At 38.2% G+C, this 25,230-nt stretch overlaps 1 protein-coding gene across 2 annotated transcripts; it reads right to left on the reverse strand.

The window, feature by feature from the left end:
• Nucleotides 1-1,507: 1,507 nt before the first annotated feature.
• On the reverse strand, nucleotides 1,508-25,224 carry ARGLU1 (arginine and glutamate rich 1). Of its 2 annotated transcripts, none has more exons than XR_005376570.1 (4): nucleotides 24,619-25,224; nucleotides 17,363-17,588; nucleotides 14,985-15,552; nucleotides 1,508-2,388 (listed from the first exon to the last, which is right to left on the reverse strand). XR_005376570.1 is itself a non-coding variant. In XM_038570020.1 (4 exons), exons 1-4 carry the CDS (start codon nucleotides 24,963-24,965, stop codon nucleotides 2,224-2,226), a joined length of 822 nt encoding a protein of 273 aa, XP_038425948.1. In that variant the 5' UTR covers nucleotides 24,966-25,217; the 3' UTR covers nucleotides 1,508-2,223. The 2 variants fall into 2 exon arrangements, 1 of the variants encoding a protein (XP_038425948.1); XM_038570020.1 differs by having other exon boundaries at nucleotides 14,985-15,068; nucleotides 24,619-25,217.
• Between the last annotated feature and the right edge of the window lie 6 nt (nucleotides 25,225-25,230).

Raw genomic sequence — 25,230 nt, forward strand, 5'->3', positions numbered from 1 at the left:
AATAAATTAGGGAACATATGAACTGCTAATAAACTGGGAGAGATTTTGAACCTTTATAATATGTACAAAAAGGCAGCTGGAAACAAATGAAGAAATCAAACTACTACACATTGTTGCAGCACAGAAAAGATTGGGTGTATTTTATTAACAATTACATCCTCTTTCCTGTAGCCCGGCACAGGAACAATTTCGATATCTGATGCGAGTTTCCAACAGCAAGCAGATACTGTGATGTCACTAAGCAACTTACTGTGATTTCACACCATATGCGGCAGTAAGAAATTCTTTAAAAATTAAAAGGCACGCATAAGCTAATTTCAAATATTAAGTCCAGGCTACTCTCTTAGATACAATGTTTATAACACTTGTAGAGCAAAACAATTTTTAAATAAACATTTCCCAAAACTTGAATAACAGAACCTAAGAACAATGGATCTGCAGCAAAAAAAGTTACATCAAAAAAAAAAAAAAAATTAAATAAGAGCTAACCTATATTTAAAGGTTTTGTTTTTGTTTTTTTTTTTTTAAAAAAAGATTCATAAGCAACCTATATTCTTTAGGTAAATAAAGTGATTGTTTTAGAGTAATAGGTATGTTTATAAGTCCGTTCTCACTATAGTTCATGCCTACTTAAAATTCTATCTTTAAAGATATTTAAACTGATAATTTGTTCCTTACCACAATTAGACTCACTGAAGAGCTCAAACTAAAGCAACAGCATTTTTCGCAGCATGCACACATAAAATAATCTACCATTTAGTCATCTCATTAACTTATGTTTTCACTTGGAAAGATTGATCAAATGGTCTCAAAAATAGTGGAGAACATTTTCTCTACTCTGATGACATGTTTATGCATCTCAGGTAGCATTTTTATATCCATATCGTTTTCTTCAATGTTTTAATACCAGTAGACTTAAAACAAACATATGTAAAGATAAATGAGGCAGATTCTAGTGTTTAAGAGTCATCCATAAAGTATCACATGCAGAAACAAAACAAAACAAAATCTTTTAGGAAGTTTAAATGTGTTTGTCCTCAAAATAAACGTGCAGGTACCCTACAACGAAGAGGATTTGACTACCTTAGCCTTTTGTGAAGTACAAAGCTAAGTTCTTTCTGATGGCCCACTTTGAAAGTCATCTAAGATTTTCTAAGTTTTCAGAAGCATTTTTCTAGTCTTTATTAAGTATAATTTGTGGTAGTAAATACTTATATCCTAAAACAGAGGCACAGGATTGAGATTTTAATTCTTCTGGGTGCTTAGTCTTTCTTAAAGGTAATACTGATGTCTTAATTGCCATAGCAGCATAAATTAGGTATTAGGTATTTGTAAAAATAGCCATTAAATACTAGTTCATGAGTATATTTAATGTACATATAAATCCTATGTTAAAAGTATAAATGAGGAAATATAGCATAGTTCTATGATTTCTAAACTGTTGACCATCAAAAAGTAAACCACCCTCAAGACTTAACAGAACTTTAAAAAAAATTGCTTCGACATATGAATTTAAGACTTTACTTTATTCAGCAAAATCATTTATTTACACAATGGGGAATGCTGGTTTGACTTTGTCAATGAAATAAAAACAAACTGAACAGAGACAATACTGAACTGTATATATATCTTGTACCAGAGCTGACCGACTGTTTCCTTACCTGTATCAGGAACATCAAGAGCAACGGTATCACAAGGACACTGGTTAACAATACACCACACAGGTCCAGTAACACCCTGGGAGCTTCCAATGCAATTTCCAACTTTTTCTTTTTTTATAAATATATAAAAAAACAAAAAGTCAGCAAAACCAGCATTATGATGTAATAGGCAGAGTATAACTCTGAAGTCAATGGGCCAGTAGAAACTTATCAGACCATCCACAGTTTACAAAGTGATCTGCTCTTCTGCGGATCACTAATGAAGAATCCAAACAGATGAAAAATAGATCACTTTCTAGAAGACAATAATGATCTGATAAGGATCTGACTTAATGGAAGTTAAAGGGGGGGGGGGGGAGGAATGCAGAGCATAGCCCCTATTAGAACAAGCTAAGTTTTCCAGATTTTCCAAATTAAAAAAAAAAACAAAAAAACAAAAAAAAAAAACAAAAAAAAAAACAAACAAAAACAAAAAAAAAACAAAAAAACAAAAAACCACTTCAACATGAAGCTACCATACAAAGTTTTTCCATTTTTCTTTGTAAAAAGTTCAGTTTGCAGTTTAATCCTGGGTCTTTAAAGAGAAGGACAGTTTGGGCCTGGACTTGCCCTTGCCCAGGATAATTTTTTGTTCTTCTTTTTGTTGACGTTGCCGCTCTTGTTCTAGTTTCATCCTTTCCTCATGAATCTTTCTTTGTTCTTCAACAATTCTCAACTGCTCTTCAGCCTGAAAGTTAAAAGTGAACATTAAAACTTTCTCTGGATATCATGTCTTGTACTAACAATACTGGGGGATGACAGCTTACAGACGACACCATGTTGAATGAAATCTGCCTTCGTGCACAAAGCGATAAAGCAATCAAGGACAAAAACACCGAGGAATTAGAATAGAACTCCTTACTAATTCTACCTATAGTTTCTGATGTGGTTTTATGAAAATATGTTTAAAAAAATCACAAAAAAGCACATACTTTGAAAATGGAAATTTCTAAAATCCTGTCTTAAGTTCAGAATAGATTTTGCCCAATTACCTATTTTATCTACACTTTCAGTGTGTCAGATGAAGACTGGCAATTACGAACCAAGGCATCAATGTACTCAAAGAACAGGTTATCTACCAATTATTAGATTCACAGTTAAAGACAAAAAGTTATAGGAAAAAACCTCTACTGGGGCTACATTACATTGTCAATATATAACCAAGAAATACTAAAGACCCCTTTCTCTGAGGACAAAAAAATGCACAATCTTTCAACTCGCTGACTAGAGAATGCTTTTCCGTTTCAGCAGATACTGGTGTAGTTAACTTTGGCAGTGCCTCAACTACCTCACAGTCTAGGGAACCAACTCTCTTCCTGGGCTGTCTATGCATTTTCCATCTTTATCGAAAAAAATGTAGGCCATTCTCATTCTCCCTCCTCAAGCTTCTCCTTTGGCCTCCCAAAAACTCCATGCTCACTTCCTTATTTCTCACGGAGGTGTACCTCTACCCCTCCCCTCTCCCAGGAACATGAGGCAATGAGTGCCAGCTCCTGGCATCTAGTGGGCAGAGGACAGGCATGTTATTAAATATTAAACATCCTACAACGCACAGGTCAGCCATCAGAACAAAGAATTATCCAACCCCAAATGTTAATTGGGCCAAGATTGAGAGAAGCTGCTCTAACCTTGAGTTTTTAAATCTCAGTGATCACTGTTTTCCTTTGTTTCCCATCTGACCTTCATCTTAAAACATTCACTGCATCCTCTAAATGCTTTCCTATTTTCAAAAGTCAGATTTTAAAGTCATTGCTTCCATCTCCATTATTTTACTAAAATTATTTTCTAGATGGTCAGAACTACAATGCTTAACGATCTCTTTATTCATTCTTCTGTTCACTTGAACTTATTAGTTATTAGGTCTTTTAAAAATTTTCTCCTCTCCCACATATTCTTGAATATGAGACACCGGCTGTTCAAAACATTCAGGTTCTCCAACTCATCACTCCTGTTTGTCTCCACTGATACGTTTTTCGCTCAGAAATAGTAACATTCGATGTGACTGCATTACAGGCTTTATGGTGAAGATGGGAAAAGCGATGGACTCTGGTATACAACATAAAGTATTTTTAAAAACCCTGGCTTTTAAAATACGTAAGTAACATGAAGAGGTTTATTTTACTTTAGGATGGTGGTGATGTAGACAAATAGGTAGAAGACAAATGGTGGGGCAAATCCACTGTAATCAAGTAAAGGTCAAAGATGAGGAAGATCAAATTTAAAGGGAAAGAATTTGGTCGGCAGGCAAGATGGGAAACCCAACAGAGAGGTGAAACAAATCTTCCCTCTCTCAGACTCTTTTCCTAAGTTACAGCTGTCGAGTAGGTGTAGTTACTGGACATAGACTAGGGAGACCTCCAGGTGCCTTCGAAATTCAACATGTCCAAGATACCCCTCAAATCTAACCCTAAAATAAATCAGCTCTTTCTACTACCTTCCCTAACACCACCCACATTCTGTAACTTGCTTCTGTCTCCTCCCTCTTCCCTGACACAAGCAGACAGCCAACCAGTTGGTTAATCCATCCTTTATGTTCCCTTTTCCACTACAATGTCTCATCTGGAGCCCCATACCCATGGCCACCACACCAGTGCAGGGTCCTACGGACGTCTTAAGAGACCTCACTGAATTTCCTTGTTCCCATCCCAGTCTCCTCATTCACCCTGCAGAATGCTACCAGTCTCACCATTTTTGGAACATTGTTCTATTCTCACATGCCCTTAAACTTCCCGTGACTTCCACCATGTATAGAATATGGCCCCACTTCCCAAATGAGCATACTATTTAAGACTTTCTATAATCTGGCTCCCACTGTGTATAATTTCTCAAATTATGCTTGCTTTTCTATCCTGCCTCCCCCTCTCCTTTTGCTCACGCCATTCTTTCCTTCTACTGAAATCCTACCTGTACATCCGTTTCAAACCACCACTTTTGTGCTTAAACTTTCACTGATAATCATTTAGTGAATTCATATGCCAATTACTTTATCCAGTTTTAACAAATCATCATACATTTGGAATAAGAGCTTGGCAAGTGCAATTAAATCAAGGTAAAGAACCTTACTGTGTGTGTCCATGTGCCTGGGAAACGCTTACAAATATAAATACCCAGATTCACTGTTCCCTATTGTTCTAACTAAGCCCTTAGGAAAGCAGATTAGAATCTTGAAGAGGAAAAGGCTTGGACATCACAACCTAACTCTTAAGAGAAATCTAATTAAAATTACACAGTAGTTTTCACCCTATCATGTTGACAAATTCAAAAGATACACAATACTATCTTATGAAAAGTACTTCGGCATTAATTACCAAAGTTCTATCTTCATTATAATGCTTTTACCCCCAGCAAATGAATTTCCTGGAATATATCTTATAAATAACATTTGCGTAACATGCAAAACTGAACAAAGTTTTCTAATGCAACACAGCTTGCAAAAGACTGGAAAAAGCCAAATATTCCCCAGTATGGGACTATTAAGTTGCAGAAAATATGTATAATACTGTTAAAAACACACACACACACACCAAAAAATAGGAATCCCTAAATCTGAAATGGAAAAATCCCCAAGTTACACTGTTAAGAAAAGCAAAGTCCCAAATAGTATATATAGTACGCTGTTTCTCTGCAAAAAAGGGAGAATAAAAATACACCTATTTGTATCTGCCAAAATCTCCATTTTGAACTCTAAACAAAGGCAAAATTGAATATACCTTTGGACACGGCAGTGAAAAGTAGGTGGATAGGGAAAAAGAGATATAACTCCTTTATTTTTCTAAAGAGTAAATTTGATGTGATTACATTATCTAAATTAAAAACGAACAAGATTTTTTAAAGCAAACTCATATCAAACAGATAGGAAATACTAATTCTGCACTGAAATTAACTTTAGATTGGGTAAAGAAAAAGTTTCAAATTCATTTAGGTCTACAAATATGTGCGTGCGTGTGTGTGTGTGTGTGTGTGTGTGTGTGTGTAGAAGGGGAGCTTTAATTTCTCTGGTTCACCCTTAGTACTACTAAGCATATATTGCCTATTGAAAGTACCTGATAATGAAAGGATTTTTAAAAATGAAGCAAGCAGGGGAATATCCTGTCTTTATGTACAAACATTTGTACTTTCTTCCATTATAGCTTTAAATGAAGCATAAACGCTATTCAATCACACTGGGACAAAAACAGACTAGTTGAGCAAAACCCAAAGCCATCTACTTTATTAATATAGTGGCTCTCAAATGATGAATATCCATCTAGAAGGTTTGACCTTCTACCTTAATTTCCTAGGTAATCTTCTAAACTCCAGCATCACTCTGTAATCTGTCTGACATGCCATTTCCTTTCTGATAACCACACTTGTCGGAATATCCACTACTCCTCTACCCTTGTGTTGTTTCAAATGTGTGTAATAGAACTATTCCAATGGGATGGGGGTGGGGGAGACACATATGTGCATGTCTATTCATACAGATGAACAATACTAAGTTCTCCTACAAGGATTACATGGGGACCCAAGAGAAGCTAACATCCACAATAGGAGAGCCATGAAATTAGAGTGGGCCTTTCTAGCCATTAAGTCCAGGACCCTCACAAAGATGACACAAAGGTGACTTTTTACCCCTGCACCTCACCTGATTGGTGAGATTCAATACTATAACCAAAATATACCATTCTAGCAGAAGATCTACTCTCCCAATACCTTTTGCCCCACCCTGCCTTTACCCAGAGGTCCTGGTTCTGTTATTAAAATTACTCTTTGGTGGGTGGGGTGGGATGAGCACCTGGGTGGCTGAGTTGGTTAGGTATGTCTGCCTTTGGCTCATGTCATGATTCCAGGGTTCTGAGACTGAGCCTGCCCCACATCAGGCTCCCTGCTTAGCTGGGAGCCTGCTTCTTCCTTCTTCCTCTCCTTCCCACTTGTGCTCTTTTCTGGCTATCTGTGTCTCCCCCTCAAATACATAAAATCTTTGAAAAAAATTACTCTTTTCCAAGCATTTCTTTCTTACACTGTCTATAACTATACATCAAGGTGATCCTTAGTAGCAGTTTCTTTCAGCAAATAAAGATGCTGAAATCTACTACTCTCTCTATATATGGATATATATTTTACAAAATTTTAAAAATACAAGGAGAGAAATATTTATCAGAAGTGATTACAGAAATGATAGGAAAGAATGAAAAATATTTCAATTAGGAAATATTGCCACTACTCAGCAATGTGAATTTCTGCATTTTAACCTTCCCAGAAACACATCCTGTTCCACTCTGACATTTATGATTTTAATTCTTTGATTCTTCTTCCCTTCTACAACTAGTGTAATGTATATCTATGTTAGATAAACAATGAAAAAATATTTAAAATTTTGATATAATTAGTTCTGATGCTTAGCAAACTATGTATGGATCAAAAAATTTTTCTAAAGTTATTAATGTACAAGGTTAAAAAAAACTTTCGAGAATTAAAAAAAGCAATCCCCACCACTGGCGATTTGGTTATTCTATCAGTTACCTCGTTATAGTATATACTATCCTTATGGGATATTATTTGCTATCACCTAAAGAGAATTCATACCACCAGCCACTCCTCCTAGCCCCTTTCCTTCTCAATTTAGTTACCCAATTGTTAAATATATTTATAATCTTGAATATATTTTTGGAACTTCAACACTGCATAATGTCTCCTGAGAGCCGATATTATCTGGAGTGGAGACAACAACCTCAAGAAGGGACTGACAGTTGAGATCAGCATAGGATACTCAACACAAAAAAGAACCCGTCCTCCAGAGCTCTGGAGATGATGCTACCAAAAGAGCAATCTCATACCTTCAGGATTTTATCATTTATGTCCCAAAATTTCAGAAAAAATGATCTCATCCAGATATGGTTCTTTGCATCTTCTATACCCTAAATTTTTTTCTTTCAAAAAAGTTGTTTGTCTTGGGCATTCATTCCCTTTGGTGGATATTTTCCTAAATGCCTGCTGACACTATCAGCATGATGACATCTTCTCTGGTTCCTATACCAGATTTTCTCTCCATGCTCTTTCCTCCACTTTCTTCCTCTATACTCCCCTTCTCCTTTATCGCTCACCAAGTTTATCCTGTCTCTAGTTTCTACTTCCACCTTACCATTTAAGCCCCATCTTCTGACGGGCTTTCAGTGGGTTTCTGGTTGACATTCTTTCCTTCAAGCCACCCTATACAATGCCAATACACTAACATCTAGAAAGTTTAAAAAAAAAAAAATGTTGCCCAAAATACATTAAATGAGCTTATCTTATCAATTGAAAACAAGCCTCTCACTGACTAAACATCCTTCCGTAACTTCACCACCATTTCATTTCAAATTAAAATATTTAATGAACATTTACAGTTGGCGCCATGCCATATTTGTCTGTTTCTTACAATGCGCACATATATCAGAACTAACCACCCTAAGTACTGAGCTCTTTCAACTTATACACGCTCACTTTAGTATAAATGCCCTATTCTTTTCCTGGTTATATTAGTTTCCTATAGCCACTGTAACAAAGTACCATAAACTGGATACCTTAAGAGAACAGAAATTTATTCCAGAGACAAAGAAGTCCCAAATCATTATCACTGGAACAAAATCAGAGAACCTATGAGTCACATGCGTAATCTCTTCAGCCCTAGCAAATGACTGTCCAGCCATACACCCTTGGCCTTCTTTCCAGAATTTTTCTAACACTAAAACTAACTTTGGCATTTTTTGTAATCTAGAAAGGATAAAATTTTCTCCAAACATAAAGTGCTCATTCCTTTATACCTATCAGTTATTTCCCCTATTTATCTCAATAGATCTCAAATTTTACTATAAACAGCCAGGGGAAAACAGATTGTACTCCACAATTTACTTAGAAATACTTTCAGTTACACATGTAAGTTCAACACTTAAAAAAGCACCTTCCACACAACCATAGGGCACAATTCACCTGGGTTTTCTACCACTAGACAAGGACCTCCTTCCCTCTAGTTTTCAGTACCATCCTCATTTGTGTCTAAGCCCTGACTTTTAAAGTCCATATTTCTATGAACAGTCTTTTTTTAAGGCAGCCTAGGTATTTTCTATCATGTGCCTCAGAATTCTTCCAGCCTCTAACTATCCAACTTCAAAACTACTTCCACATTTTTAGGCAAAAAAATTCCAGGAACTATATAGTTCAAGATAACATAAAATTATTCTGGAGGTCGGAAGTTCGAAATTGGCATCACTGATCCAAAATCAATGTGTCAACAGGGCCATGCTCCCTCAAGAGGCTCTAGGGTAAAGTCTATTGCTTGCTTCTTCCAGCTCCTGGTGGCTGCCAGGATTCCTCATCTTCTCACATCATTCCAATCATTCCAATCTTCAAGGCCAGAATCTTCAAATCTCTCTCTGCTCTGTCCTCAGCCTTCTCCTGTGTGCATTGTGTGGTTAAAAAAAACAAAACAAAACAAAAAACTCCCTCTGCTTCCTTCTTACAATGGTATGTGAGTGAGGTTGTTAATTCAGGATAACCTCTTCAAGATCTTTAACCTAAAAAGGCCCTTTTCTGGGGGCCACATTAGGTAACAATCAAGGTTACCTTTATATATATATATATAAAAGTATATGGACATACACTACATAAATAGGTTTTTTTGTTTGGGGATGGAGGGGCATTCTCCAGAGATATCTCTTAACTACCAAGTGAGATCTGGTTTAAGTATGTGGAACACTTTTCACATATAGTCCACTTGGAAACATGGTACATCTTCCTATTTGGCAAGTGGGTAAGGAGAAAACTATTTTCAATAGTAAAGAATAGAAATACACTATAAGTCTCAAACTTATGATTTGCTGATAATTTAAAATTTCAGGGACAGCTGTGTGGCTCAGTCGGTTAAGCGTCCAACTCTTCATTTCAGGTCAGGTCACGCTCTTGGGGTGGTGAGATCAAGTCTCACATCAGCCTAGTGCACAGCATGGAGGCTGCTTGGAATTCTGCCTCTCTCTCTGTCCTTCCAGCTTGTGTGCTTACACTCTTAAATAAATAAAGAAATCTTAAAAAAAACAAAACAAAACTTCAAAGAATGTTTCCCAGTTAAGATTAATTTTACCTTATCATTATAATGTAAACTTTTTAATTTTATTAGAAGTTGTCAGTCTCTGATTATAGTTCAGGTATTTAAATGCAAATTAACCAGGTTCCATTTTACTACCACCTTCATTCACCAATTCATAGTTTGAGGATCATTTTTTTTCTACTGATACAGCCTCCTGGAAGGACAATTAACTCTACAACACCTGTCAACTTTTCTGAAGTCCGTCTCACTTTCTGAGTAAGTAATATTCTTACACATACCACAATAGTACCTGCGCTTGGCTTTTCCCAGGCACATCACAAAAAAAACTTGTGTGGAAAAGAGGAGCAAAAAAAAAAAAAAATTTAGGTACTATTTTTAACAGTTTTTTAAAAATTAAAATTCTCTATTGTATCAACAAAAGCCTTTCAAGTATTTGAAGATAGTTGTGCACTGCCAATACTAACCCAGAAGTATAATCCAATCTGCCAAAAGGCCAAGTCCACTCAAGCCAAACCACATGTGAATTAGTTCTTGTTTGATTTTATAAATTAAGCATGTCTGTTGATTAATATTCTTCTGCCTCCTTTTGGACAGATAAAATCAAGTATCTTGACAAACAATTTGGCATGTGAGCAAAAACTACCTTTGATCTGGAGCACCTTGTAAGAATTCACATCTGAGAGAGCCCATGTGGCTAAGCTAATGCATTCCTTATTACGATCATCACTGCCATCAATCTGAATTTTTGTTAACAAGGACCAACTTAAAAGTCCATTCAAAGTGTGGTTTAAATTTACTTTCTGTACTAATTATTTTTATGTGATCACAAAAGTGATGTTAGTTGTATTAAAAAAACTAGAGAAAAGTATAAAGTTACATATAAGTCTACTACCAATTAGAGATAACTATTTTTAGCATTTTGGCATATTTTCCATCTACTAAAATGTGCAAATATATTTTTCAAGTTACCAGGATCATAATGTATACATAAGTTTTGTATTTAGCTATTTCCCCTGTATTACCAAATACTTTTTGACTACAGGAAAAACCAGCTGTAAGCACATGTTATAATTCACCTAAAATTCACCTAATTCACCTTCACTATTCTAAATTATATTGTGAGAATTTTTTTGTGTATTACCGTATTTGTATCTGATTCAGTTTTCGCCAGATTCTTAGAAATAGATTTAAGGTTCCAGATATTTACTGATACAGTGTCATTTTCTAAACTGGTCATAGCCATTATAAACTACCTCCATCACCATATAAAAAAGTCCTCTTTATACCTTATTTTTGCCAACACTTGGTGTTAATGAGGGGGAAAAAAAAGTCTTTCTATTGGTATGTAGTATTACAGAAAATGAAAAGGAAGAGATCATTTCTTTGTTTTCCTACAGAAGTTGGGAGACGGATATATTTTCAAGAATTTATTACAGCACTTTTCACTTGTGTGAATTCTCTTCTACATCTCCCACTTTTCTTTTTCAATTAGGGAGTTGGGTCTTCTTTACTGACTTGTAAGCAACTGTTGTATTATACTTCCATGGTTATAATGTTTAAGAAATCTCCCTCAGGGTACTAAGTTTTCTAACCTATCTTTAATCTGCTTTCAAACTGCATCCACCATTACTTATCTCACAAACTTCTTACTCTTACAGAAAGCTCGTTTACTACTATAGCTACTACTGCCTAGCCCACCATCCTGAGAGCACCTACACTCTTGCCTTTTTTCTAATGCTACGGAATCCCAGAAAGGCCTTTGCCAAGCTTCCTCACAGTCCTGCCCTCCCCCCCACCCCGCCCCGCCATCATAAATTCAATTCCTAACTGGCCACTGAGGCTTGGCTCATGGGCATCTCTTCCAGGAAGATTTACCAGGCATTCCAGGGCAATTATGTCAATTGCCCCACAACATCCATACCACTACCAAATATCTCCATATTACTTGTTAACTTTTCTTTGGATTGTCCTTGGGTCTACCATTAATACATTAAATACTTTAAAAACTTAATTTTTTTTTTTTTTTTTTTTTTTTTTTTTTTATTTACTTATGATAGTCACAGAGAGAGAGAGAGAGAGGCAGAGACACAGGCAGAGGGAGAAGCAGGCTCCATGCACCGGGAGCCTGATGTGGGATTCGATCCCGGGTCTCCAGGATCGCGCCCTGGGCCAAAGGCAGGCGCCAAACCGCTGCGCCACCCAGGGATCCCAAATACTTTAAAAACTTAACATCTTGTCAATTTTTATCTCCAAATTGCTTTTTTACATATAATAACTTCTCAATATAGAGTATGTGAGGTTAAGGTTGGCTACTCCCTCTTCCTCCTTTGCCTTCTAGAAGTAAGAATGCATCACATGAACCAGTCCACATTTCTACCATATTTATTATGTCATAAAGCAAACAAAACTGCTGTTGCAACAAGATAAACTACCATTACTGACATACTCAGGACAAGTCCCATGTTTCTAAAATACTAGCATACTTCCCTTCCTTTTTTAAATATCTATTCTTCTAAAGGAGTATTCAATATATTCCACGTAATATTTCCTAATACATGTGTAAAAAAATTAAAGAACTTGCTCAAAATTGAGAGGATGAGGAATGAACAACAAAAATGAAAGAAATCTCTGTATGTGCCTGACATCTTTATGCAGCAACATTTTCTTGACTTCTCTGACTTTCCCTGCAAGTATATGGACTCCCTACCAATAGAACCAAGTAAAAATTAATTTTCTCTAACATGGATGATAATTTCTTAAAACTTCCAACTTTATCATACACAGGAAAAAAATGAGTTACATTCAAATCCTTACCAAATATTCTCATATTCAAATTCCTTTTCTTCAAGATATCTTTTCACTAAAGTCTTACTGATATAACATGCAGTCAAAACAGTGTCACTGTACAATATAGTCTATCAAAGTCAAATGTTCTAGAATAGAGCTAGTCTAAGTATGGCCCATGAATCAGCAACAGTTTGCAAACCGGAATGGATCCACCACAAGATATGTAGAAACCAGGAATGTTTTAGAAGCTTTTATAGCCACTTGACCTCATTTTTCTAATAATTCATCTTAATTATATCTTGCAAAAGTAGAGGTCTGAGACAAATCAGGATTAAAAGAACAAAAATTGGCCAATTACCACCACTCGAGAAGCACTGCTTTAGAATAAGCTTGCTAATCTTTTCCCAGTAATGACATACAGAAAGTCCTATTTTTAAGGTCCACGTGGGTAAACAAAAAAAGCTGCCAAGTGCCCAACCAAGTTTCTCTAGGCACCCGGACAGTTATCAGAAAGGATCTTGGCAGGGCCTAACAAGTTGAGGAGCTCTCTTCTAGAAGTCACAATCTTGGCATTTCAGGCCACCCAAAAATTGAACTGCGCTACCCAATCTTTTATCATGTTCTAAGAAAAATTCTATTCCACCAGCTTGGAAATTCTAGTTCAATGTTTCAAATACCAACTACACTGTTCCTCCCTGGAAATATCTATGCCTTAAAAACCCACACTGTATTTATCTTTCAAAGCTCAACCTTCTAAACTAAAATTAAGGTTCATACTTTTCATTTTAAATCCTCCTACCTGCACTGAGATTTTCATCTTATGCAGAATCACTAAAAAAGGCATTATCACATACTAATTAATGAACATGTAGTGATATATCTTACAATGACTCCTCATCCATTCGTAGTGCATCATCATTCAGAGTGCTTTTTCTACCTTAACAGATTTTAAGATCTTTTCATGGGGAAAGCAGGATTAAGTCTTTCCTTTCATTACGGTCGTTTACAATAGGACAGCAATATTAGCTAAGAATCCACAGTGTCATGCTAAGTTGTTTAGGGTATTTCCGGTATTGCTTTTCCCTGGGGTAAGCTATCTTTAAAAATATCATGCTTTAGAACTTATTGCCCCGTAATTTTAACTTTTTACATTCTTATCAACTACAAGACACATTACATACGGTCTACCTTTGCCCTTGTTCTCGCTGGGATCCACTGTCAATTAATTCTTAGACCAATTTATATCATTTCCTGTGCCTTTATAAACTCACAGAATTTTTTTTTTTAAATCGTTTACCTGGAGCTTACAACTTGCTTTCTCCCTGGCAAAGTAGGACTTAGCAGCAAATGTCTTCCTATGACTGTATCTGTATTATTCTCAACATATTTCTAACTAGACAAAAGTTTTCCAAGGTGTCTAGAACCAAGAGTCGCACCCTAGGTCATGTCTCTATTCCTGGGCACTAAATAGCACTCATCTCCCATTCAACCTAAGTACATTTTCTTCCATCTCTGACTTATATCCTGCTTGAGGAAGCAGAATTCCTAGATGGTACCTTCATAGGGAAAAGAAAGCTTTTTCCTTCCAAAGCCTGTCCTCCTTTTGTACTTTGGCTTCTTTATATCCACAGTCCTTTAATTCTAGCTTTCTTCATCATACCAAGACTGCTTCAAAATACATACTCTTAAATGGAAAACCCTAGGACACCAAAAATCTTTTCTTCTTTACTATACTTTAAATGCTAGTCTGTGCTAAAAACAAAGAAAACAGAAATTCAGAAATACTAAAACAGAACTGAAAAAAATGGAAGCGGCAGAGATTAGTTTTTTTCTATTTAAAAAAAAAAAATCACTTCAGTATCTTACATTGGCTTCCTTATTAAAATGTTTAAATTGCTCTCTGCATCACCTTTTATATCCCTAGAACATAATTGCTTCAGCCTCTGTACTCCTTACTAGATTAGTCTCAGAATAGGAAAAGAGCTTATTAATCTGGTACAGTTATTATCAAACATATGCTATCTACTTTACCTAGTAATCAGTAAGTAATAAGCTATCTAAGGTAAAGCGAAAAACTGCATTTTAGTTTAAATACTTCACAACTTTCATTGCTATTATTTAGGCATAAAAATGTAAATGGGGTTAAGACAGAAAAATCTCTGGGATGGGGAGAGTACAATTCTCCCAGGAAACCTGTTTTAAACCACCGCAAATTTTAGAATTTTCTCCAGATTAAGTAACTTTCTGGATTACCCCAATAGAGTCCTCCAGAAGACACGCGCTAAAATCTAGTAAACCATTCCTGCTCTTTCCTCAACTCTCTGAAAATAGACCCGAAAACTTAGAAGTCAACCATTGAGCACAAAATCATTTCACAAATTCTGAAAAAGTAAAACAAACATCAAATACTTTTCAAATGTACACTTCATACACACCAGTTTGGCTTGTGCTTCTGCAATTTTTCGGTTATTCTCTTCCAGTATTCGCTCTAGCTCCTCACGTTTTGCACGTTCTTCCTCCTAAAGGGGAGGACATGTTTAGATGTTAGAAAAATAAAATGTTTATTTTTACTGATAAATATTTACTAATCTTCCTCTGAACTTTTTTGATCTGACTTAGAGGGTAGCTTTATAGCCACCTTCTGTCTGACAAATGATAAACTGTGCAGCCACTAAAATTTGTTTCTAGCACGAAATTTAAATCATCCCTCCCAGTCCAAACAGCAACCGACTAAACCCTCCCTAATGATAGTTTCCTGGCAATTATTACTAATACTTTAATATCACACAAATCAACAAGGACAACTACAAAACTGGATAGTATTTACCAAATTAAAAAATAATATATAAAATATAAATAAAGTGAATATTTGTCTCACCAATTATGTATACCTACGTATTCTTTACCTATACTCCTTTAATCAGCATTAAAAGTTGAATATTTACTGTCTTGTCCAGTGTCCTGCAGAGTGTGCTCCTCGGCTGCCATACGCGCCAGCTTCCTCTTTAAAATGATTTGTACTGTTAGCTTGGCAATACCTGCATCAGCAGCTCAACCATTTATAAAGAAACAACATACAAGGAAGGCTGAGCTGAGGAATGCAGATGTTTATGGTAAGAAGGAACAAAAAATGTAATTCATCATTCCTAAGGCAAACAATTAATAAGAAAAATACATTTACTGTTAGTGAAAAATACAAATGGTAATCCATACTTCATGGAACTAAGGGCTCTTCCATGGGGAAAATGGACTTAACATTCAGATGTTGACAATTTCTAAAGGCAGCTTATCTTGTCATCTACAGTCTGAACTGAAATTCAGGAATCCAAGGGGTGCATGGTCCGGAAATAAAATTCTGTAATTTATTTTTTTATTGGAGAATTTAATGAGGTTTTATAATGCAAACTATATGAAGATTGCTTGATGGTTTGGGCAGTGTTCAGATCACAGCATACATATTCAAATGATTTTAATATTTGGAAAGACTGTCAGAGGGTAGTGTCCGTGTAAAAAAAAAAATTGTTAATATGAAACAAAAAGCAAATGAAGAGAAAAAAATCTTCCTATGATTAATAACTCGCTACAAGACAGCACCATTACTCCAAAATTATCTTCATGATTAAAAGCACTGATGTAAATAAAATTTCATACATTCAATTGCACAGTCTGTGATAGCTACCAAATATATAGACACGTGTATCTACTTAAAGACAGCACAAGGGAAAATGCATTTAGAAAAGCTAAGCTTACTGGAAAACAAGAGAGATTTAATATGATGCCAACTTGTCCATAATACCAAGATTAACAATGATGAGAGACACATATTTTGAGTCAAATATTTAAGTTCAAGAAAATGTAACTAGAGGATTTTCTATGGCACACACCAATGGAATCCATACTCATTATGCAAACTATGTCAAGGGACACTCAGTGCCATAAAGTAATTTGCCTTGAGTGTTTCAGTGACTTTCAATGAGTTTTAGGAACCTGGAGTAATCAGTGCAAATAAGCCAGAAAGCTTCAGTAGCAAATTACTGTCTCACAGAAAGACATTTTCAACTTCTGCTCCAGCTGCTGATAAAACAAATCATGTGTTTAGCTTGACTCCAGACAAGGACAACCTGTTCCTTCATAACTCTCTAGAGAAAAAAAGGAGTTGTTAGTAGATACTAAAAAAGTGGATGAATGATCTGGACATTTTTCCTAAAAAGATTCTTTGAAACACATTAGGAAAATGGAGGGCCTTATGATCAGAGTGCTAGAATTAGTCCATTGTGTTGAGGCAGGATTCGGGGTAAGGGGTGAGGATAAAGGAGGACAAAAAGAAGAGCAAGAAAACCTAAGTATCAAAAGCAGGTGCTGTCACTCAATGTCAGGCCCTGCTCTTTGTAATCTGACTGAAGGCAAACAGCCTCTCACAGTCTAGGCAGTAAGAATGATACACAGAAAAGAAGAATACATATCCACAGGTGGATTTTAACCATCTCCCTTTCACCACTCCCTGTCTCCCCCAACCCTCCCAAAAAAGAATTTAAGTCCTGCAGCCATGGCAAAAGTTTCAAACACTTCTCAAATATGTAAGCCAGTTCCATTAAATCAAAAAGTATCCTTGAATACGTTTTATGAAAATAACTTTTAAATATCAGTCAGCACTTCTCAATAGGCTAAAAAATTAACTTTCGCAGCAATGTTAGGTTTAGATGAGAAAGGAATGAGTCTGTATTCCATCTCTTTCTGAACTGAGCAGGAGGCACACCGAACACTGAAAGTTTTGCCATGGACTGTCTCTACTTTCCAAACGACCGAGCGTTACCTCTCTGGCTTTTTGTGCTGCAAGCTCAGCTTGTCTCTGTCGCTCGAGTTCTTCGAGCAACTGCTTTTCCATGATGCGCTTGGCTTCCTCCACCCTTCGGAGAACTTCTCGCTCGATTTCATCCTTCCTTTTCTCCAGTTCTTCCTCTACCCTTTTTGCCACTAACTCTTCCACTCTTCGTGCTGTTTCTTCCTCGATGAGTTTTTCTTCTATTTCCTGCTGCCGACTAGCAAACAGAGTGGAAAAGAATGACTTAGATAATATAAGTAAACCGAACAATGAAAACAAAACTAGCTGTAAGTCTATTAAAGCCTTCAGCATGACTTTGTATTTTATAATTAGTTTTCATGCAACATTCAAGGAAATACTAGATATCAAGATATTAAGGGATACAGAAATTCAAATGAGTATGAAATATTTGTTTTCTAGGACTTTTTAAATACAAAAGGACTAGTATATATACATACACAAAGAGCTTAATTAGTTTTAATTTAGGAACTATAGAAGAGATCTGAAACAAGAAGTCTATTTTCTAGACTGTCACAATCTTTATAATCAAAGAACAAGCTAAGCTGTTAAGTGTACGGATTTATCATTTGCCAATGCACTCAGTACAAGGGCTGAACTACAGAGAAGTCAGGAGAAAATATTATATAGCAAGCAATTCAGATGATAAAGGTCACCCCACCCCACCCCCACCAGCAAAATCAACATAAATACAGACTCGAAGAGATTCAGACTGCTAAGGCAATGCAGTGTAGCTTTTATCGAAAATACAGACCAACGTAATTCAGGTTCTGAACCTAACACCTTTTACTGTAGCTTTTCTTTCTTTGGTTCATTGATTTTCAATTAAAAACTCTTCAAGAGGGGATCCCTGGATGGCTCAGCGGTTTAGCGCCTGCCTTTGGCCCAGGGCACGATCCTGGAGACCCGGGATCCAATCCCACATCGGGCTCCCGGTGCATGGAGCCTGCTTCTCCCTCTGCCTGTGTCTCTGCCTCTCTCTCTCTCTCTCTCTCTCTCTCTCTCTCCTCTCTCTCTCTATCATGAATAAATAAAAAATAAAATCTAAAAAAAATAAAATAAAATCAAAAAATAAAAACTCTTCAAGAAATGGGAAAATGGATGAAAATATATCACCAGTTCTAATAAAAAGTTCAATGAAGCATGATACTGTTTTAACTATTTTAATCACATTTAGATATTATAAAACAACTTCATCACTCAAAATGAAATTCCACACTGAAAATACTGACATTTATCAAGGCGCAGGTGAAAACCATGCACATTTCATACCACTGATACCCAAAATGATAGCTACTCGGTCACATGTGTCTAGTCTGAGTTGAAGATTAACATAATGAAAAATATTAAAAATATCTTACAAATATTTTTATTTGGTTACATGTTAAAATGACATCTTAAGAAAGATTGAGAATACACTAAAATTAACTTCAACTTTAATGTGGCTACTGGAAAATTTTAAATTACAGATGTAGCTCACATTGTATTTTCTATTGAACTGCACTATTTGAGACAATTTGTGCTGAACTAATAAATTCAGAGGCTCTAGAAGTATATCTAAATCCTAAGAGACCTATTTATTAGTTATGCTTCAACTTCCTCACAATCCACAAAATTAAATACAACCTGTAACCTTTATATCTATTGATGACTCATAAATATGTATGAGCCAGTCATTCAATTTATGTGTTTAGCAAAGATTTTATAGTGTCTAAGTGACCTTTAAACACCCCAATCCACTTCAACTAAACTCTATTTTGGGGGTTGATTCAATTCCCACTCAAGTGCTTTTATTCTCAACTCCTGTTATGTATTCACAGAGAGACCATACTAACACCAGTATTTCTGTCTAACATTCTAATTTATTTCAGTTTCTGCATTTATAAGCTGTTTTTCTGTCGAGATAGTAGCTATTTGAAAAAACTATTTTAGGTTCTAGATATATGCGATACCCATTCTGCAGATTCTGTTGCATGTTTCTTAAATATTTCCTCCCAATACTACATTATTGGTGATTTTTATTTAAAAAGATACGAAAGCCTAACTATGCTTCTTTTCCTTTTGAACTTCCAATAAAATGCAGTTTAAGGTAGTTTCAAGGAGCCTTTATCTAATTGCAATAAGAGAATAGCTATCCACTCCAATACTAGAATGAATTGCCAGAAATATCTAAAAGAAATCAGGCAGTGATTTCAGTAGAAATCAAACTACATTTCAAATACAGAAATTTTCTCTATTTCATCCAAAGAGAATAAAAAATATATAATACCTATTAACCAGATTCAGCAGACCAGGCTCTACTTCTGCATACGTTGGAAAGTTTACATAACAAAGTTTTATTTATTTATTTATTTATTATTTATTTATTTATTTATTTATTTATTTATTTATTTATTTATTTATTTATTTATTTATTTATTTATTTTCCCCCACACAGAGAGAGACAGAGGCAGAGGGATAAGCAGGCTCCATGCACTGGGAGCCCAACGTGGGATTCGATCCCGGGTCTCCAGGATCGCGCGCGCCCTGGGCCAAAGGCAGACGCCAAACCGCTGCGCCACCCAGGGAACCCCATAACAAAGTTTTAGGAGTATACACCACCGGCACAAATATACTTTTGCTAGTTGGTTCTTACAACATTAGTAAATGTAAAGAAGGCGAAAAGAAACTTTTTTAAAAGGTCAAAAATAGTACAATTCAACTCTGAAAGACAATATATAAGTTTCAATTAAAATTTTCAACACAGGGACAGCCCGGTGGCTCGGCGGTTTGGCGCCGCCTTCAGTCCAGGGCCAGATCCTGGAGACCCAGGATCGAGTCCCATGTCGGGCTCCCTGCGTGGAGCCTGCTTCTCCCTCTGCCTGTGTCTCTGCCTCTCTCTCTCTGTGCGTGTCTCTTGTGAATAAATAAATGAAATCTTTAAAAAATAAAATAAAATTTTCAACACAAAGCAAAAAGGAGCAAAGAATGGGATAAAGCTTTAGGGTTAGCTTATCAGTAGAAAAGTTGCCAAACAACTTAAGAATATGGTAAAGATGCAAGAGACCTGATTCATATTCAGGGTTTTTTCCAAGCAGTGCCTAAGTAATAGCAGTAGAACAAAGGCTAATAGGGCCACATTTCCACAGACTTGGTCAGTAAGGAGAAAACAAGCATAAATAGTTTATAACTTACAGCAAAAGCCAGGTCAGCATGGTGTGAGCAGTCACTGGTGCCACCCCTGGACACAAAACCACAAGGGCCAGATGACACGCAATAGAGGTATATTCAGTGGGCTGCTCTGCTGCTACGCAGTCAAATCTAAGGACAGCTCAGTGGTTTTATAGCCCAGAGGGGAAGGCAAGTGGAAAGTCCCAAGCTCAAAAGAAACTGGGAGGATGAGAAATGCCCTAGTGGAGTTTCTCACAAGGCTGCTTATCTCCCTTTGTTCCCAGAGGAACCACAGGACATAGCACCATGATTGTAATTAGGCTTTGCTACTGGGTCCCACGTGGAGACAAGCAAGGTCAGGATGCCACAGCAGATTTGTTCTCCTACAAGTTTATCAAGAATGTAATTTTCTGCCGTTGCTGTTATTCTTAGTACGGTTAAAATTACTTCAGTAATCAGAAAAAAAGTTTTACAGAAATTTTTCAGTTTCTGCCCTGAAAAGTTATGCTCAATAATGCTTCAATTCCCCTCTCCCCACACGGAACAACAACAACAAACACTTTGGGTCATTAGCACCTGATAGAAAGAAGACAAACATTTAATGTCACTGCCTATCCACTCCTTCAAACTTTTCCCACAAGAGCTGTCACTTTAAAAGATGTTTAGGGTCCCTAATCTTTTCCTCAGGCTCCTCTGCTGAATATATTCCCTTGCCAAGAATTTTTGGCACCAATGAATCTTCAAGTTTTCAATGGAATCAGTATATATAACATTAAGCCTCCATTTTCTCCATATTTTCAGGAATTTTAAAAATACTGTCACAATCCATTTAAAATGGCAACTATTAAAACAGCAAAGGCCCGGCAATGCAGCAGAGTATGATATGACTGTACAGCAACTGGTAATATTATTTTAAATATATTAATATACATAGAAATATTTTAAAATGTACAAACTCAACCTTAGGAGATTACTTCTAGAAAGTACTTCATAACATCAGCAAACAACATTAATTCCTTATTACTTGGTACCAAATACTGTGCCAACAGCCTTATACACCATGTCATTGGCTACATCCCTGATGGTTCCTCTGGCATGGGAATAGTTTACTAGCTGGATTCCAGCACATTGCATTTTGCTGAGATGACTCCCAACCTAGGTAGACTCTTAAGCACTATACTACCCTAGATGGTTTCTCCAGGACAAATATGAAAGGCAAAAAAGTATGCAGATAGATTTTTTTTTTTAAAGATTTTATTTATGGGGATCCCTGGGTGGCTCAGCGGTTTAGTGCCTGCCTTCGGCCCTGGGCGCGATCTTGGAGTCCTGGGATCGAGTCCCGCGTGGGGCTCCCGGCATGGAGCCTGCTTCTCCCTCCTCTTGTGTCTCTCTCTGCCTCCCATGCCAGAGGAACCATCAGGGATGTAGCCAATGACATGGTGTATAAGGCTGTTGGCACATGTTTGATTTCCTTTATGTTCCAATTCAGTTTTATTTGCACTAAACCTTTCTTAAATTTGTCCCTCTTTTCCATTCCAATAACCACCCCCTCACTACTCCTGTGTGGCCTTACTCTAATAGCCATCTTTTTAGAGCATTCTGTGCTGTTTTTTTTTTTTTGGGGGGGGGGGGGGAGACAACACTGTTTACTTCCTTACAACTTCTCCTGTTTCTAGGATGAAATCCAAGCTTCTTAATATGGCATTTGAGACTCTCCTTGTGATTCCCACCATTTACCTCCCCAGTCACTCCATGATTTTTGTACTTTTGTAACTTCATCTTCCAGTCAACATTCACTGTTTTACCCCACTTTAAGGCCATTCTGCCCTCCTCCCTCTCTTTATTCGGCTAGGGGTGGAGGGAACTCTGCTTTGGGCCCCACGTACCTTCCTATACCTCGCCTTACAGTCTCTTAATCTACCAGCCATTCCTTAGGAGAACTAAGGTGCTTACCTAAGATCTTCCTTTTTACAGTCACATGAGCATCACTGAATTTACCACACTGTATTATTATGTAGCTACTTGTAAGTCTTTAAGGTTCTCAGAGAACTCAATTATCTTTAATATTAACAGTCCCTAGCATCTTGCCTAGCATTATTAAATGTTCAATAAATATTAGCTGAACGAAATGAGCTAACCCAGAGAGAGAGACTCGTAGACATACAACCATTTATGCCCATTTCTGTGGCTCCAAAACCTGTAACTTTCCATGGTTTCCTCTGGGTTATTCCCAAAACATTACACCGTATTGAGAGCCTTACTGCATGGCACAGAGGAATTCAATGTATAGGTAGCTGGCTGCTGGCTCTGCCCCCTCCTCCCTTCATAAATGCTAATGGTAGTTTGCTGCTTCTGTCAACTTGGAACTGTACAGCTGCCTGATTTTCTCATGTAATCCCTGGGTTTTGTCTCTGCTATTCATGTGTAGCTTGCTAAACATTTCTGATTATTCTTTGCATACCAAGGTTCCTTTCATTTTTCCTACAAGTTTTAGCTTTCCAGTGAATGGCAAATCATTTCTCTTTGGACATCTGTTTTCACGTGGAAAAATTATCTCAGAGATGCCTTAAAGTAAGCTTCTAAATGTTCATCTGTTGAGATTTATTTAAAAGCTACATTTTCACAGTTAAGGATCTTGTTCCAGACCAAAAAAAAACTGGATTCTATATAATCAAGGTTTGTTCGGAAACTATTACTTGTATTTGGTTTTCATATGTCGATCACCAACAGCTCTACATAAAGGAAAAGTATGCAGCAAAATAGCTCTCCTGGTATTGCTTCCTCCGTAATATTGTTAGTGCTACAGTCTTGTGCCTTACTTTGCTTCTTAGAAACAAACTCTGCTGGAAAATCTAGAATACACAAATCCAAACATGTAAAAATTCACATGTATTTGTCTCAGGAAGACCCTAAATTCAGTTACTTTCCGCCTCACGTGCACTTTCTAAACATGAACCATGGAAGACGGCTGGTTTAAAAGCAGTGAGAGTTGGCAGACCAACTCTACCTTTCCACCTGGCTTTGGGAAATGAATACCCAGAGCATCACACCACCGTGGTCTTAAACCAAAACAAAACCTGCATTTTAAAACCAAAAGATCCGGACTCTGGAATTATTTACACCTACTCTTGAATCTAAAGATACCTGGGAGGTGCCTCTTCCAGAAATACTTGCGCCCAGTCACTTCGAGTTGGGAACCTTTACTAGGTAGGACTCTGATTTTCCCTCCATTAAGGGAGCATATACGAGCAATGCGAAAATAAAAGCAAATATTCAGATGTCTTCTAAACAAAAGCGTACTGAAAGGGGAAACGAAGACAGGGTTGCACTTACGTTTGCGCTACAAAGGAATATGAAGCAACGGAAAGAAGTATAAAAATGGAGTAAGTTTTAATTGGGATGGTGGTTAGACAGGTGAACTCCAGTACCAAAACTCCTCGGACTGTAAGCTCTCAAGCGTGTGCATTGTTTGTACAGCTCACAAAATAAAAAAATAATAATAATAAAATATTAAAAAAAAAAAAAAAAAACAAGACCAGCGCTCGAAAAAAAGAAACGCAACCGCGACATCTTTAACAAAAGGAATGTCCTAATGGAAAATGCATTCGGCGTGGGGTGGGCGTGGGGGGGGGTGTACAGTGAGACCACCTACAGGGTCTTATTCCCGAGGGGGGGCCCGCTCCGATACCAGATACCAGCATGCTCCGGGCAGCGGCAATTCGCATCCCGGGGGTGACTTCCTTTGGGCTCTGCACCTGCGGGCCCGCCACCGCTGCCCACCCCCGGCCCGGGCAGCTCCCCGACCCCGCTCTCAGCTCCACCTCCTACTTCCGGCACTCGGCTCCTCTCTCGCGCCAAAATCGCTTTCCCCGCTTCCAGCCTCTCCTGCGCACGCCCCGCGGTGTTTGCTCCCGGCCGGCTCCCGCGCCCGTCCTGCCGCAGGCTGCGCCCCCGGGGCCCGCGGCAGCCTCCCGGGCGGGCTCCCGCGACCCCTCGCCCCACCCCCCACCCCCCACCCGCACGGCGCTGCGCCGGCCCCTCCCCCCGCCCTCCCCGCCCCTCCCCCCGCGGGCGCTCACATTTTTCGCTGCCGCTCGAACTCCGCTTTCTTCTCCTCCTCCTCTCGCTTCTGCTTCTCGTCCAGGCTGCTGCGCTTGCTCACCGTGCGCCCGAAGATGTCGATGCGGTCGGGCGGGGACGAGGCGCGCTCCCGGTCCCGCTCGCGCCGGGACACGGCCGTGTTGGTGGACCGCGAGCGGGACCGCGACTCCCGCCGCCGGTTCCGTTTACTCTCCCGGGACTTGGAGCGCTTCCGCACGCGCTCCTTGTCCCGGGACCGCGACCGCGACCGGCTCCGCTTCTTGTTGTGTTTGCTGCTCTTGGTGTGTTTGGAGCGGGACGAGCTCCGGCTCCGAGACCGGCCCATCCTTCCGGGCGACGCTCGGACTAACCGCTGGACTCGGGCCCCGCACGCGTCCCACCGCCCTCACTGCCTCCTCCGGACGCCGGCTGGCCGTGCTGTGTCGGCCGGGGGAAGGAAAGCTGCCAGCCAGCTGAGTTCAAGCCGCTCTCCGAGGTCGACGGCCGCCACGAAGGCCGCCCCCAACGACAAGGCCGCGACGCCAGGAGTTGCTAAGATGGCAGCCGCGGCTGCACCGGCCGCCCTCCCCACAATGCCCCGCGCGGGACGC

This window comes from Canis lupus, chromosome 22 (assembly GCF_011100685.1).
Source record: "Canis lupus familiaris isolate Mischka breed German Shepherd chromosome 22, alternate assembly UU_Cfam_GSD_1.0, whole genome shotgun sequence".
Classification (NCBI taxonomy): Eukaryota; Metazoa; Chordata; class Mammalia; order Carnivora; family Canidae; genus Canis; species Canis lupus.